The 17051-nt window shown below is 45.4% G+C and overlaps 1 protein-coding gene across 2 annotated transcripts in view; it reads left to right on the forward strand.

The window, feature by feature from the left end:
• The window catches only part of EZH1 (enhancer of zeste 1 polycomb repressive complex 2 subunit), an 834444-nt gene that overhangs the window by 680869 nt on the left and 136524 nt on the right, over window positions 1-17051 (forward strand). Inside the window, exons 16-17 of one of the 2 annotated variants that reach the window (XM_069634417.1) lie at window positions 4204-4311; window positions 15856-15981. In XM_069634417.1, the coding sequence (XP_069490518.1) occupies window positions 4204-4311; window positions 15856-15981 (234 nt within the window). The remainder of the gene's footprint in view (window positions 1-4203; window positions 4312-15855; window positions 15982-17051) is intronic. The other variant, XM_069634418.1, reaches the window with a different exon arrangement.

The following is a 17051-nucleotide window of genomic DNA, read 5'->3' on the forward strand; positions in this document are numbered from 1 at the left end:
TCAAATAATCGTTTTGTGTCAAGAAGTGAGAGAATGGACATTGAAAATTTAGTGTCATTCTCCGATGAGTATTTTAAAAAACTCATCAACCAACCTACATTGTTAGGACATACCCCTAATGAAGTAGTAACCGCTCCGCAGTCAAACGACGCAGAACTTTTAACTCAAAAAAAGAAAAAATTGATCCGAACCGAATCCCATGGCAAACTCATGCTGGCATACCTAAAAGCTGGAACAATTCCAGAGGGTTTACAAATCAAAAATGTCCCCCGAGTGTTCACCAACAACACTAAATTCAAGGGCAGATTTAGTGGCGTCAGTAATAAATGTTCAATAGATCTATTAATTCAGATTATAGAAACGTCAGAAGAAGAAGCAGCAATACAGAAAACAGAAATAGACACTTTAGAGGCTAAAATCAAACAAGAGAATACCATGAAAGATCTGAAAGAAACTTTAGCAAAAATCGAAGAAGAGATGGCTAATTTCAAGAAAACAACCCTTGACAAAAAAATCTGGAAACTAAGAAAAGATGTGGAACAATATAAGGAGACCAAAACTTATCCATATCTTATAGAGTCCTATTATGATGACATTCAGAAAGCAAGCCAAGCGAGACCCTATAACAGGGGCAATAGAAGAAGACCATTTGTGAATTTTTCCAACTCATCAAATGCATCCACAAGTAGTGGATCAGATTCCGGCCAACAAGGTTCCTTAGGACCTCCCCCACAGCAATTTTTTCGGGGAAAAGGGCAACGCGCCCGCAACAAACAACAAGGCCCCTCCCGGATGAACACCAGGAACTGGCCGGGACCAGTACAAACTTGGTAATTCCCATCTATAATTTATCTTCACATGTCCTCTCCTCTACCGAAATAAGCGTTTTATCAAAAGGATTGTCGTTTGTTCCAACAACACAAGCCAAACCCTTCGATACAGAAGTCGAATTGCAGAAATTTTACAGACTTATACGTCTGAAATACTTCTTCAGAAACAAAAATCTGACCCCTAAAGAACCCACCATTACGGGACTTAGAACACCTTCGAAATTTGTACCCACTAATGCTATGGTCAGACCAGCAATAGTAGCCTTCGAACAAAAGATCTCCTGGGAAATTCAAAAAGCGATAAAAAATAAAAATAACTCAAAAAACAATCTATCAAAGGCAGAAAGAGAAGCATTAAGAGCCCTACAAACCAACGATAACCTAATAATTAAACCAGCGGACAAAGGCGGGGGCATAGTGCTGTGGACCAAAGAACTCTATGAGACTGAAATAATGAAACATCTTAATGATACAGCTTCATATAGAGAACTTCTAGCTGACCCAACCCCTCGGTTACAAGAAGAAATCAACAGTCTCATGAAGTATGCTCTCGAAGAAAACTGGATAGATCCTGAAGAACAAGAATTTTTGGTGAATCAACATCCTACCATTCCGGCCTTCTATTTAATCCCAAAAATTCATAAGGATGAGAAACAACCCCCTGGCAGACCAATTGTAGCAGCCATAAATTCCATCCTAGAACCTTTGTCAATGTACTCCGACTGGTTTTTGAGACCGTTCGTCCCCAAAACGAAATCATATGTGAAAGATACGACTAGTATGATCAAAATGCTAGAAAATATCCACTTAGACTCAACAGATATTCTAGTGACCTTAGATGTGGTGAGCTTATACACCAGCATCCCACAAGATGACTGTCTCAAGGTGATGGCTGAATACTTAGAGAGACGCACCGAGACCCTTGATCAAGTTCCAACAGCATTCATTTTAGAATGCATCAGGCTAGCTCTGACAGAGAATTTTTTTCTATATAAAGATCGTTTTTACAATGAACTCAAAGGGACAAGTATGGGAGCTACTTTTGCCCCAGACCTGGCAAACCTGTATATGGATAACTTAGAACAACAATCCATATACAGTCCTCACAACCCTTTTCAAACTTATATTAAGAATTGGCTACGATATATCGACAATATTTGTCTGATATGGAGCGGCACCTCAGAGCAACTAGCCTCTTTTCATCAGTGGTTGAATCTTCAGAATTCTCACATCCAATTCACAATTCACACTGATCTGAATAAAATACCGTTTTTAGATTTGGAAATCCAAAAAACCACAGAAGGCTCTATTAAAACGGTCCTTTGCAGAAAACCTACTGACAGAAATACTCTGCTGAACTACACAAGTTTTCACCCCCTCAGTCTCAAAGAGGGTTTACCATATGGCCAGTTCCTGCGCATCCGCAGAAACTGTACAGATTTAGAACAGTATAAAGCACACGCCAAAAATCTGAAGCTAAGACTCAAAGAGAGAGGATACCCCCAAAAAACGATACACAGAGCATACAAACGAGTGTTGCATACGAATCGCACTAGTACGCTAGAACCAGTACAAAAACACCAAGAGGACAAGATAACCTGTGTAAGCACGTATAGTCCGATTAGCAATATCTATAGAAAGATTATACGCAAACACTGGAAGATGATTTATACAGAAGATTTCAATCCCCCGGTTCCAAGGTTTGCGTTCAAAAGACAATCAAATATAAAAGACAATCTGGTACATTCCTATCAGCCTTCCGAATCCAAGAAATTCGTACAAACATCGCTTTGGGGCCTACCGCCTGTAATTGGTCACCATCGCTGTGGACATTGTTCAGTGTGTGCACAAACAACCACCTTCAAAAAAATCACTTTGTGTCACCAAACTATCCAACTGAAAGAGTTCACTAATTGTTTAACACCGTGGGTAGTATATGCCATCATATGCCCATGCGACCTGGTATATATAGGCAAAACAAAACGGCCTGTCCGTCAACGGATAAACGAGCACAAATCTTGTATTCGTAATGCAGTAGAAAATAAACCATTAGTGGCTCATTTCTCTAAAAAACAACATAAGTGCACAGACTTTCTATGGTGTGTCATTCAGGTGATCAAAATCTCCCGTCGCGATGGGGACAAAGATAAAATCCTAACTCAAGCGGAACAAAAATGGATTTACAACCTGAGAACAGTCCAAAATGGGTTAAACATAGCTGTCGAATGGAGTGCCTTTCTTTAAACAACAAAGAAAAAGACTGTGACCATTTTGCACCTGTAAGTCACCCACGTCTAATTTAATCATCTGTCATTGAACAAGTGGTTCCCGTTCCCATTAAACACCTTATGCGCGGGCAATAGATACAATCAATAGTCCCACAGCCAAGATGCATGCTCAACCTTTTTTCGCAAACCTTTTTTCGCATACATTTTGCAAATTGCAGAACTCTGTGACACTAAAGTACAGAATATATTTACATCAAAGTGTTCACAATATACAATGTAACGTGTAACTCTCAAGATACTTGGTCTGATGGGTTAAATAAAGCAGAACCTTTTTCCCTGACTTACACCAATGTACAGTTGAGAAGCTAAGACTAATCAGTTTCTGAAAAATTGATCCCACAGCAAGGTTTATTTATAACTGAAACTATGATACACTGTATAGCTTGCGCTATCCGAATAGAAGTTACATCTTTGCTCGTAAGTGTCCCTGGTGCTTTCCAGGTCCCTTGGTAATCATAGCGAGCTAGCACTGTGCTGCACGTTTACATATGGCCTCACTATTACGGCTGAGTTCCACGTTAACACGTTTTTCGGCAACAAGTGATCTTTGAAAAGACACAGCCCCTCCCTTCTGCTAAAGCGATTCATTTACACGCCAGAAGACGCCGTTCGAGCAACATTGCCGCATCCTTCAAATAAATAACACAAGTAAGTAGTAGTGTTCTCTTCGCGCAGTAGCGAGTGAAAGGCTTTGTATAATCTCGCGGCCAGGGGTAAATATACTCTGTTCGGCGCGTGCTCAATTAACAAGTTAAAAATGTTATCTCTCAGTTATCCCTATATCAGCGATATCAAGACATGCTCGTGCACCGTGTTCCGGTGTGCCAGAGGGTTCTGTGCTCGCGCACGGGCCGTTCGGGCACACTGAGGCATGCTGTAGGAAGGCCGCAATACAAATACCTCTTTCATGCAGTTGATTTGACAACACTGCATCCCCATCAAAAGTAATTACAACCTTGACTCACCTTTGGTGGGGGCCTCTGGTTACAATAACCGCAAACAAGCGGTATCTCCATTTTTAGAATTGGAGTTTTCATGATATGATCATAGAAGGTTAGTTCATTGAACATCCTTTTCTTTTTCAGGCACAACTTTTTTAGGTGCCGATGCAAACAGCTCCAACTTGGAGATAACTCACCATGTGACATTGAAGTACAGAAACCTGAAGATCCATCCACATCCAGGTGTTAACTGTAAGTTGCCTCTGAGTTGTCAAAACAAAAAATTCTTTTAGTTGTGTGCTGATAGAACAAACACGCAAGGCAGTATATTCCCTCTTTGTGTCCCCTTTCGACAGGGCCCTAGAAAAGGGTAATGCAGAAGATACCCTACAAACTTATCGCCGTGGTCTACAATAATTTTTCGGCCACAGGTTGGTGCAGTCTTTTTGGCATAGTAATCAAGCCATCACCTTGATAATAACTAGCAGAGATCAGACCGTTACATAATGTAATATATGTTTAATTTATGTTTTTAGATTTGGCTTTTCATACGAAAAAGGGTGAAGACTGTAAGCTTTCACAAAATCATCACTGTCCTGAAGATGGCCCAATAATGACTATTTAGACCACCGTAGACAACGATGGGACTATTGAAAGGGGCCGAAACATATGTCGACCTACAGAAAATCCAATTGTGTTTTTTCTAATGTCATGCATATTACCAACAATCAATATGCTTAAAGAAAATGTAAATTGCCGAACCCTTATGTTACAGAATGAATGAATTGGTATGAAAGGTATGAGTGATGTATGAAAAAGCCTATTAATGTATAGTTTTTTTAAAAAAATGTAGTTTTACAACCAACTATTAAAGTGATTTATATCTTTATATTTACAACGGTTTCTGTTCAATAATTTTTTCTTCTATAAGGTAACCGCTGTAGATTTATATAACAGCACCTTAGCACCTGTATCTGTAGTGTCGAAAGACCTTAGAGAGAGGGGTAGTCAGTCTGTTTCGTCTTTTCTTCTTTCTTCACCCAGTCCTGCAGGGCTGTTGGATCGAAGAGTTGTTGGATCTTTACTTGAATATCCTCTAGTGTCTGTAGAGTGGTTATGCCAAGAATTCTTTGTTCTGAAATTATAGGCACCGGTTCCGGGTTCGCATATGCTTCTCCCATCCCTATTCGGGATAAGGCATCTGCCTTGCCATTTTTTACAACCTGGTCGATAAGTGATCACGAAATCGAACTCGGCAAAGAACAATGCCCATCGAAGTTGACGCGACGATTGGGCCTTGGCTGTTTTTAAATACTGCAAGTTCCGGTGATCAGTGATTACCGTAATGGTATGCCTGGCACCGAGAAGATAATGCCGCCAAGCCTTGAAGGCGGATTTGATGGCTAATAATTCTTTATCGGTAACCGCATAGTTTAACTCGGGTGCCAAGAACTTTCTGGACCAAAATGCTACTGGGTGAAGTTGACCGGTTTCAGGATCCTTCTGGGACAGGACAGCTCCCATGGCTGAACTGGATGCATCAGTTTCAACTATGTATGGAAGTTCGGGCGTGGATGCTTTAAGACAGGTGCAGACGTGAATTTTGCTTTCAGCTCTTGGAAGGCCTTTTCAGCTTCTTCGGTCCACAAGAAGCGTTTGTTTTTTCGCAAAAGTGCTGTGATAGGGTGTACAACATGTGAGAAATCCGGAATGAATCTGCGGTAGAAATTGGCAAATCCGAGCATGCTTTGTACCCCTTTAACTGAACTGGGTGATGGCCACTTGAGGATTGCGTCCACCTTTCGAGAGTCCATTCGGACTTTTTTTGGAGTCAGGATAAATCCAAGGAATTCAACTTCCGTAGCATGAAAAACGCATTTTTCCAATTTTGCATATAACTTGTGCTGGCGTAGTTTCTCAAGGACTGCACGAACGTGCTTCACATGGTCTGATTCTGAAGAGGAGTACACTAGAATATCGTCTATGTATACAACAACACAGACGTCAATGAGTTCACGAAGGACATCGTTCATAAAATACTGGAAGGCTGCTGGTGCATTGCACAACCCGAAGGGCATCACCTGGTATTTGAATAACCCGTACTTGGTGCGAAAAGCAGTCTTCCATTCGTCACCTTTCTTTACACGTACCAGATGATATGCCCCTCGGAGATCTAATTTAGTGTAGATGCAAGCGTCCTTTATTTGGTCTAGTAATTCGGGGATCAGAGGCAATGGGTATCGGTTCTTAACCGTGATCTGATTTAATGTGCGGTAGTCTATGCACGTTCTGAGGTCACCTTCCTTTTTAGGCACGAAGAACAAAGCTGAAGATGCAGGGGACTTGGATGGACAAATGAAGCCATTAGCAAGGTATTGGTCCAAGTATTGTCGTAGGTGAAGGTTTTCGGGTTCCGTAAGGGCGTAGATCCTACTACATGGAGGTTGTGCACCGGGTATGAGATCGATTTGACAATCGTATGATCTGTGAGGTGGTAGGGTGTTTGCCTGTTCCTTTTGGAAAACATCCTGGAATTCTTGATATTCCTGAGGTAACTGCACGACTGGAGTAGCGACTGTGACCAGGCCTTGGTTCAAGGTTTTTTTTTGGGTAACAAGTATGTGCATAATCCGGGAAGGTTATTCTCTTCTCTCGCCAATCAATATAAGGATTATGTGTTTCCAACCAAGGCATCCCCAGTATTATTTGGAACTGCAGGGCTTTGATTAAATCAAACACAATAGTCTCTTGATGCCCATCCTGACCCAATAGTGTCATCTCTGCGGTGGAATGAGTTACAGGCCCAGAGGCAATTTCAGTTCCATCGACTGTGGTGATGACATCCAAAGTGGTCTTTTTGCAGAGAGATAGATTCATCCTAGAAGCCAACTCGTGGTCCACATAGTTTCCTATGGCCCCGCTATCAATGTATGCCCTCACTGCGTGCCTACGTGATGGCTGCCTTGGATCTATAAGGACCATTGGTATGATGAAGTGCGAGGTCTGAGTATCCTTCTTCAAGCTCGGCAAGCAGACCTCTATGCTTGTCGGGCGTGGTTGTTTCCCGAATCAGACTCTGTTTGATTTTTATCAGCAACTCCGACTACTTTTTTAGATGTTTTTATAGAGCAATCCCGTAGAAAATGTCCTGAGGCCCCACAGTACAGACACAATTGCATCTGCCGTCTTCTTTCTCTTTCCTTTTGAGTTAAAGGTCCCTTGACCCCCCCGATCTGCATCGGTTCTGATACATCTTTTCCTTTGAGGGTAACATTGGGTTTAACCAATACCCGATTCTCGAACTTAGCTCGATCAGCCTTTCTATTCTGAAGTCGGTGGTCTAACTGGACCACTAAGTCTATGTATTCTGCACAATCCTGAGGTGGGTTCACAACTTGGGCCAAAACGTCTGAGTTCACCCCGAAGTCCACAATGAAATAATGTAATTCGTTTTACCTCTGGCCATCCGGTTTCCACCACTAACCTATTGAAAGTGGCGATATAGGTTAGTAGATCCTGGTTACCTTGTCGTAATGATAAAAGTTCGTTATCCAGGGCCTGTCCCTGTGAATGTCTGGCAAATAGTGTTTCCATGCTCAATTGAAAACCTTGAAAATCCCGAAGAAGAGGGTCATCCTGGTTAACTAATGGAATTGACCAATCCGCTGTGCTGCCACTAAGATATGATAGTACAAAGGCTACTTTGGTTTGATCGTTCGGAAAAGCTCCGGGTCTGCATAAAAAGTGCAAGCGGCATTGGTTCATAAACACGGCAAACGTTTTTTGGGTCCCCAGCAAAACGTTTGAGTGGAGCTAAAGGAATGCTCCCTGGTAGAACCACTTGCACAGGATTGCTCGATGAAACAGGAGTTGGATTCCCCCTGAGTCCAGGTAATGGTGTTTGCCCAGCTTGGTTTTGCAGTAATTGTCTAGCAAGATCATCAGTGCGCTCCTTTGACACAATCAGTTCTCTCCTGAGGGCATTAGTCTCTTGGCGCGCGGAGTGCACTTCTGCCCTAAGTTCCCCTAACAATAGGGCTAGTTGGTCGGTTTCTGAGGTTCCATTACGCCCGGGTGGGGATTTGTAGATGGGCTTCGCGTTCTGTTACGCTCACCTGGCTCCCACAGGGGTGTCGGTCGGACCCGGACAGCTGCGGTCTCCACCCACGTGATGCGTAGTGCAGCGATGACTGACTGGATCTGCCCTCCTAATCTTGTCTGCTTAACCCGTAGAAATATTCTCCTGCAAGTGGAGAGATGGATTTAGCCACTTGTGGATTCAAGTGATGGCACCGCCACAGTCCTCCCCAACTAATCACCTCCGAAATGCCCTAACAGCAATCTCACCTTATATTCTTGAAAGATGAGCTCTCCATCCTGCGTGGATTTGCAGGGGCGCGTCGATTCCAGTTACTTCACTTGTTTGAAGGCTCGGGAGAGTTCCGGAGAGTATTGACTCTGAGGTTCCTGTTGAGGACCAGTAAGTATTAAGTTCATAGAGTTCAATATGTCCGATGTTCACTCTTGTTCCCCCCCTTCCTTTGTCTTGCAGCTGGCTTGTGAAAAGATGCTCTTGTGGCAGCTGGTGGCGCTCAGGTAAGAGTCTGTATTACCCAGCGCTGTCCGGTAAACGTTGCACGAGGAAAACGTGTTGTTTTGTCTCTCTTTACAGATGCAGCATGTGAAAATATGGAGAGTCACAAAAGGATGCCTCCGGTGGTAAATCAGGTAAGTCTATGGTGGTAAGAATTATATTTGTTGGTTCCCTCGCCTCACCTTGTGGTTTTCTTTTGTCTCCTAGGTGCCGAAGTTCGGCGAAGAAATTATGGAGGCAGCGCCGACCTGAAGGATGCTGTGAAGACTGGTGAGTATGGCGCGGCGCTGCAGCTGGAGGTGCGGCGCGTGCAGAAATGATATTCTTTACGGGTGCGGAGAAAAGATGGATCCAGAATCAGGTGTGGAATAGAAATAAGTATGTTTTCTAACCTTGTCCCTTTCTTTCCTCTTTGTTTTAGGAGCTCCTGATTCGAGGCGGGCGTGGCAGAAGACTGGATGCAGGCTGCAGGCACGGTGAGTGTTACGCTGCTGGATGCAGAATAACGTGAAGCGTGTGTTGCTGGTCGGGTGTGGTTTAAATAGCCTGAAAAGTAGTCCCAGGTAAGAAGTCCCTAGAACCACACCCGAGTAAAAAATAGTCCCTGTAGAAAAATAGTCCCTTTCAGGCTTCATGTTGGATTGGAGTCATTTGCAGCATGGTCTGCCTGAGGTAAGTAATGACTATGAGCCTGGCGCCTTAGGCGCCAGGACTGATTCCTACTATGAGCCTGGCGCCTAAGGCGCCAGGACTGAACCCAGATAGCCCCTAGCCGGGACTGCTGAGGTTTTACTAAATGTCTAGATGCCTGCTCCCGGGGCTGATGGGCTTGGTCCGGATGCCTGAGGGTAGGCATCATGACAGCGACTCATCATTGCTAAGGGCAGTTTTACCCAGAACCGCATGCAATTCTCTATCTTGGTAATGGCTACTTCTGTGTTGCGCTTATGCTCTTCCTCCACCGTGTGGTATACATATATTCCCAGGTAGCGAAATGTGCTGGTTGCCCATGACACTTGTAACATCGGTAATTGTTTCAGGGGGATTCCTTTGTATCCACCCAATGGGAACATGCTGGACTTCTGAGGGTTGACCACTATTCCGGACATTTAGGTATATCTACCCATCACCTCCAAAACATATTGGAGGTTTTGTTCTGGGTATCGCAAATACAGTAGTATATAATCTGCGTATAATGATATCAGGTGTCGTGCTCCACCCACTGGGATGCCTATCATGTCATATTGCTGTCTTAAGTAGATCTCCAGAGCTAATATGTAGAGCATAGGGGACCATGGGCAGCCTTGCCTGGTTCCCCTACGCAACTTCCATCTTTCCGATACCACTGACCCTGTTTTAACCCTGGCCAGCGGCTCACTGTACAACATCTTAGCCCACTGTAGATACCCCGGACCTATCCCATAGCCATCCAGGGACGCCAACAGCCATGGCCATTTGACCGAGTCGAAGGCCTTTATTGCATCCAGCGACACAACTGCCAGTTCATCCTCACTTCCGTTTCCGTATTCGATGACTCTGTGGAGCCTTCTGAGATTATTGGAGATGTTCCTATTAGGGACATAGCCTGTCTGGTCCGGGTGTATCAGTTTACTTATGACTCTCCGCAATCTAATGGCCACGACAGCAGTCAAAATTTTGCTGTCTTGATTCAACATCGACAGGGGTCTATAAGAGCTGCAGCTATGTTCTGGCTTGTTCGGTTTGGGGAGTGGTATTATATTCGCTTCTCTGAGCGACTCCGGTAGTCCGCCTAGCTCATACGCCTCATTCAACATATCTAACAAAGGGGGGCGCACTTCATCTTTAAATGTTTTATAAAACTCACTTGGGAGTCTGTCAGCCCCCGGGGTCTTACTAGTTGGCAACTGTCTCACCACCTCTACTAACTCCTCCAAAGTAATCGGTGCGTCCATCTCCTCTCTTTCCTCTGCGCTAATCTGTGACAATCCTATGTCTTCCAGCGTTTCCGCTATTATCGTGCGATTATCCTCCCCTTCATCCCCATATAGCAGGTCATAATAGTTTGCAAACTCCTGATTAATTCCCTCTTGGGTATCGATCACCCTACTGTCTTCCCTCATTATCGATCTAATCGGGGGCCTAGAGGTCTCACTTTTGTACAGCCATGCCAAAATCCTCCCCGGTTTATCTCCTCCAGCATATTGCCTCACTATATACTTTTTATAGTTGAGGTTGCACAATCTTTCCCAGTGTTCTGCGCACTTTTGCTGTAATCTTAGTATCAGTTCACTGTCTGGGTTGGTACCATTTTCTCCTCTGAGTGCCTTTTCCAGTTCTCCTTCGGCTTCCTGTAAGTCCGCCAAAATCCCTCCATGCAATCCTTTGGATTTCGCTATAGCCACTCCCCTTATCACATCTTTAAAGGCCTCCCACAATGTGCCCGCTGAATCCACACTGCCCGTGTTCGTCTCAAAGTAGTTAACTATCTCATCTCTCATGTCTTCGCTAAAAAGGGGGTCTCTGAGCGCCTCTGCTCTGAGGCGCCACGTCGGCATTCTCGCTCTCGTGGGAAAATATTGCCATCCAAGAATCAAAGGCGAGTGGTCCGAGAGGACCCTCGCTCTATATTCAACTTGCGTGATCTCTGTCAATATTTCTGGGGGTGACAAAGACATAGGGCCTCATTAAATGGAAGGCGGTAAGGGTTAACGGTCACCGGTACTGGTGACCGTTAACCCTTACCGCCTTACTACGAGGTCCCTTTGCGGGACCCGACATTAACGGCTGGTGTAGACCAGCCGTTAAAGTAGGGACCCGCAAAGGGACCAGGGTGCTAATTACGGTACCGCAATTTGCGGTACCGTAATTAGCACCTTCCCTATTCCCATTATGCCCTATGGGGCAAAAATGGGAATGGGGAAGGGCAATGGAGGAAGGGGAAATTACCGCCCTGCCAACCTTGGAATAGGGCAGTAATTCCCCTTTCCCCCAAGGCGGTGCCGGTAATGCTGACAGCACCTTGGTCCACCGCCTACCGTGTAATGAGGCCCATAGTCCAGCCTTGTACATAGTTGCTGCGGGGCAGGATAATGCAAGTACTGCCTATCGTGAGGATGACACGTCCTCCATGCATCTTCTAACCCAAAATCATTCAGCAGCGTCTGTAACGCTTTGGCAGGCCTATCTGATTTCCCATCCGATCTGTCCACTCTAGGGTTTAGAACACAATTAAAGTCCCCCTCCAAATCATCACTCTCCCCACACACATGCTAAGATTGTTACACAGCATTTTAAAATATGTCGTCGTATTTTGGTTCAAGGCATACGTGTTTATAATACTTATTTCTCTATTTTCCACCAATCCCCTCACCATGACCATCTTCCAGTCCACCTCTACCAACGTCTGTAACCGCTGAAACGGAACATGTGGCGCTACCCAAATGATCACTCCTATGGCATAGGCCGAATATGGCGAACCCACCACCGTTCCCTTCCATTTTCTCCTGACTATCTCCATCTTGTCCCGCGTCAGGTGTGTTTCTTGCAGCACGGCAAGATCTATCTTTTGTCTCCGTAGGTATTGCATAACCTTATTTCTCTTTAGGTAACTATTGAGCCCCCTGACATTCCAGGTGACTATTTTAAGGTCCCCCATGGTACGTCTGTGTCCCTCTTCCCTCCCCCTCCCATGCAGTCCAACTTCAGTTGCTTAATTCTTCCATGTAGGCTCGTACCCCAATTCAAACACCCTATAACTATATACACAACAACCCCGCCCGCCTCTCCCCCTCCCATCTCCCTGCTTTTCCCCAACAACACCCTCCCCAACTGTTGCCCAGCTCCATCCCTGGATCTCAGGCACTCCCGCATCTAGCCCTTTCTGGCAAAAGCCTGTACTCGCGGCTCAGGAGGGTGAAGTCGCCCTATTGGCCGCCTTACTACTAATTCTCGGGGGTTGGTAGCTGCCACCCTGCCGCTCCTGTTTGTTCTAAGTTTGCTACGCCTAGTGTTCCCATGCTCACTTGCGCTTTTAGTCACTATATTCCAGTTCAACAGGGTCATAGAGTCCAAAGGCTACACATTATCAATCAAATGTCTCAAGGCGTCATACTAGGACTCCCCTCCTGCTTATCCTCTCAGTGTACATGATACAGCATCTTCACTTATCGTGCTCCTGGCGATCTTGTTCCTCATCTCGCTCCGGACAGCCCTTCAAGTCCAGCCATGACACTGCTTCCTCTGGGGTATCAAAGAACAGCGCTCTGCTTTTGTGCAAGACTTTTAACTTCGCAGGGTACAATAGCATGTACTTGATATCCGCTGTACGCAGTCTCCTCTTAACCGCCACGTAGCTATATCGTTGTCTTTGTACCAACATAGTATAATCAGGGTATGCTGTGATCTTGGGGGAAGCTCTTGCTATTGTTCCGCCCTTACGAAAATACTCCAGAATCTTCTCTCTGTCTTTATAGTTCAAAATGCTCACAATTATCGGCCACGGTGGAGCCCCAGGCCGTGGTTTCCTCATCAGGTCTCGATGTGCCCGCTCAACCGTGAACCCCTGTGAGAGCTTGTCTGCTCCTATTTCTTGCAGGATCATGTTCTCCACATAGTCCGTGGGGTCTTGGCCCTCTTCTCCCTCCGGCAGGCCGACCACCCGGATGTTGTTCCGTCTCGCCCTTCTTTCTGCTTCCTCCACTCGATTTTCAAGATTGGCAACCTGTTGTTTTAGCATGTGGACTTCTTTCGCATTATTCGTGCTTACGTCTGTGTTGGTCTTCACAGCGCTCTCCAGGCCACTGTTCCTTTCTGCCAGTGCTCTGACTTGTCGCAGCAGAGTGACTTCGATTCCTACAGCATCTATTTTGTTCTCCAGGGCCGTCCGTAGTTCTGCCATTGCTATGCCCCACTTAGCGCTTAGACCCGTTATGGCTGCTAGGATCTGTTGGTTGTCTCCTTCAGGGGCGCCATCTCCGGAGGCCGCCCCCGCACTTTGTGCCGGGGTCGAGGGGGTCCACTGTGCCTTTGCAAAGGTGTCCATTGTAGGTTGCTTGCTCCTGGCCTTCGCCCCGTTCACTGACATCATGCAATCTTACTTCGCGTCTGATATTAGCTCTCCAATGTTAATGTGTCTTCACAAGTTCAGTTCAGTGCTGGGGCATCTTCCCCAGTGGACTGCGCTGCGAGGCGGCACATAAGGTTGCGCTTAGAGTGGGCTGTGTCCTCCCACGTCTCTTCTTCGGACACTACAGTCAGTATCTCAATAGCTTACTTTTCGGGCCAGTGAACACTCCCCACTTCTCTTACCACAGTGCCTTCACACCTGATGCCAGGATGCCAGATTGCACAAGTGTCTATGTCCCCTGGCAGCGCTTCGGCATGGAATCTGTGTCCTCTTTGCAGGTCCTAGCCACTTTCAAGGCCCACAAGGCTGTATCAGTTCCTGGGTCCTTATCACAAGAGGGCAAGCTCTCCAGTGCGCCTCATGCGCTTAATTATCCTGCATGTCTTGTGGCACTTCTTCCTAGCAGTGTCCCAAGGGGACAGCTTACCGGTCCGTATTTACTGTGCATTACGGTAATCGGAGGAATCCGTTCTTGGGCCTTTATTGTGAAAGGGCAGGCTTTCCGGTGCGCCTCATTCGCTTGTTTCACTGCGTTTCGTGTGCACTTCTTCCCAGCAGCACTCCAACTGAGTAGCATGCCACTCCATGTTTGCCGTGCACTACAGTGATGCAAGGAAATGTTCTGTCAGCTCGAGCGGCAACCTCGCCCTGTGCAATTTCGACAACAGCACTCCGTTTCCGTGTGCTCTGCACTTATGTGAACGTTCTCTGTCACTGGCTTCCGGGGCCTCGCTGCCGTTATTTATATATCGCTCGCGGTCAGTGTCTTCCCTGCTGATCTCACCGCCGCCCGCTATTCATGCTTTCAATTGTAACGTTCATTATTCGCAGCCTCCTTTGTGAGCGGCTGGGAGCCGCGCAAGCATCAGGCGTTTGTCCTCCGTGACACAGACACTGTTGCAATTTTCAATCGTTCCGTTCGCTCATGCCCGGGAGCGCCACCACGATATTGCTTTGTGTAAAGGCAAGGTTTGAAAGCATTTCTCCCGGCAGCTAGCTTCTTTTGCGATCCCTGCCGTTCAGCTTCATTCGATTTTTGCAAGTACGCTTCCTTTGTTGTCCGCCATCTTGGCAACAATTTATCCGCACAGCCACCTCTTCGAAGTTCTTTTATCTCCTGATTACCAGACGCAATGCACTTGCTTTCAAGGATAGTTGCAGAGCATGTATTCAGACGTCCATGTCTTCAGTTACAGAGCGCGTGTAGCATTTTCCAGCGTAATTTCCAGGATAAATGACGGATCAACAGGAGCTGCACATGAAGGCACGTCCTATTCCATGGCTAGTTAGCCACGCCCCCAGCCATGCAATACTTGTGGCATTTGTTCTGCTCCTGTTACTAGTGACTTTGCGGTAGCAGGGAGTTTAGGTCAAAACTGAAGGGAGACTCCCCTTAAGCTCCTGAAAGATATTCTCCAGCAGCAGTTACCCTGCTGGGGAGGAAAGCATTTCTGTATTTTCTATGTAGGGTTCAAAATAAGCTTATCTATTTAGTCACAACCACATCTCATATCGGGCCTCAACCGTGTGATGATTCATAATGAAATTATGGACATTTTTTATCCTGATGAAATGTTCACCATTTTGCTGACATTACTGATTCTGTATTATCTTGAGGCAAATATTCTTATTGCAATTAAACATTTGGGTAGTGAATAGATGTATGTGCCAATGACATTCCCTGGTCAAATCCACAAGAAAGTATATATGCTTGAAAGAACTATATTCTCAGATTCAAACTCCTTAGGATCTCTCCCTGGTGGGAAAGCAGACATTCCACGACTCTACGCTGAACCCCTGGGGCCTGCATGTTACACATACTTGGTTTCTATGTTTAGTGTATTGTGTCCATTCCTTTTGTGTTTTGCAGTTGGAGTGACCCCCTTTTGTATTGCCAGCTTTCATACCATATTGGTGTCTTACCCAGGCAGTGAACTATGTGGTCTTGAAAACTAACAACTAGAAATCTATGCATCACCCTGCAGAAAGTTGATTCCTCATGCGATCATATGCCATTTTAAGGATTTTGTTGTCTTAGAAAACTATCATTTTCCCCTGACTAACACTGTTTTATCCTTCACTTTATGTTCTTTAGATAATTCTGCCAACCAAGTGTACAACTATCAACCCTGCTATCATCCCGACCACCCATGTGACAGCACCTGCCCGTGCATCATGACGCAGAATTTCTGTGAGAAGTTTTGTCAGTGCAATCCAGATTGTAAGTGAAACTTTATAAAGCATCCTGTCTTCAAATCCCCATTGTAAATGTGTTACTACATGAAAGACCATGATAATGCAGCCTGTGCCTGTACCTCTGGCAACCATTGAACCAACCACAGAGCTTTCCAAATTGATCTTTTCACAGCAAACTGTCGACCTTGAATGTGCAACCTGGTATTCCTCTTTGGTGGCACACAAGAGGTCTTCACAGCCAACCCAACCAGGGCATCATACTGATCTCAGCTAAAAGCAGTTTCTTGTGATTGCTGTGCACTTGATAGCACAAAGAATGTTCAACTTGCACTCCCATAGGCCATTCAAGTGGTATTAAAACTCAGGTGGTGATGGTGCAGCATACATGTGGTGGCAATATGTACAGCTAGCCTGTCTGCCAACAGCAGGTGATCTACAATGTGAGACTCAGGCAAGAAGTCATCCTTCTGTTTTCTAGAAAAGGGGGACTTCTATTTAGAGAAGATGTATTGGTCTCTAAATAAGAGGATCATGGATTTTGAGGTATGCAGTCATTACTACAACTCCCATGATCACCCACCATTGACTATGCTGGCTAAGGCTGATGGGAGTTGCAGTCCAAAACACTTGGAGGACCAAAGGTTACAGACGTATGATCTAGCAGAAGGAGGCTTGGGGAGTGGTTTAAAACCTTTATAGCCAATTTGTCCACAGGTGGTGGGGGGGGGGTGTTCAACAAGTTTCAAATGCCTGTTGATAATGCAAAGTAAGCAAGTCGGGTCCCCCATAACAATTACTCAAGATGCATATACATCATCAATGCCCTCCAAAACAGAAGTGGCTTCTCTTAGTTGTGCGCTGTATGTTTGGAATCGATTAGGAGTGTGAAGCGGTACATGGTAAGGCTCTTGTTTTTGAATCCTTCAGGGGTCGGAGGATGAGTGTCATGGAAAAGGTTCTTGTACTTGCCTCGGTTACACATGCGGAACACCACTCCATTCTAATTAATCATCAGCTATGAGAAATTGGGCATATGGCCAGCAAGCTGTGTTATAACAGTTTTGATAAAGTCCACCGAAAAGAATGTATAAGACT

The sequence above is a fragment of the Ambystoma mexicanum genome, chromosome 13, assembly GCF_040938575.1.
Source record: "Ambystoma mexicanum isolate Mex_15411 chromosome 13, UKY_AmexF1_1, whole genome shotgun sequence".
NCBI classification, from domain to species: Eukaryota; Metazoa; Chordata; class Amphibia; order Caudata; family Ambystomatidae; genus Ambystoma; species Ambystoma mexicanum.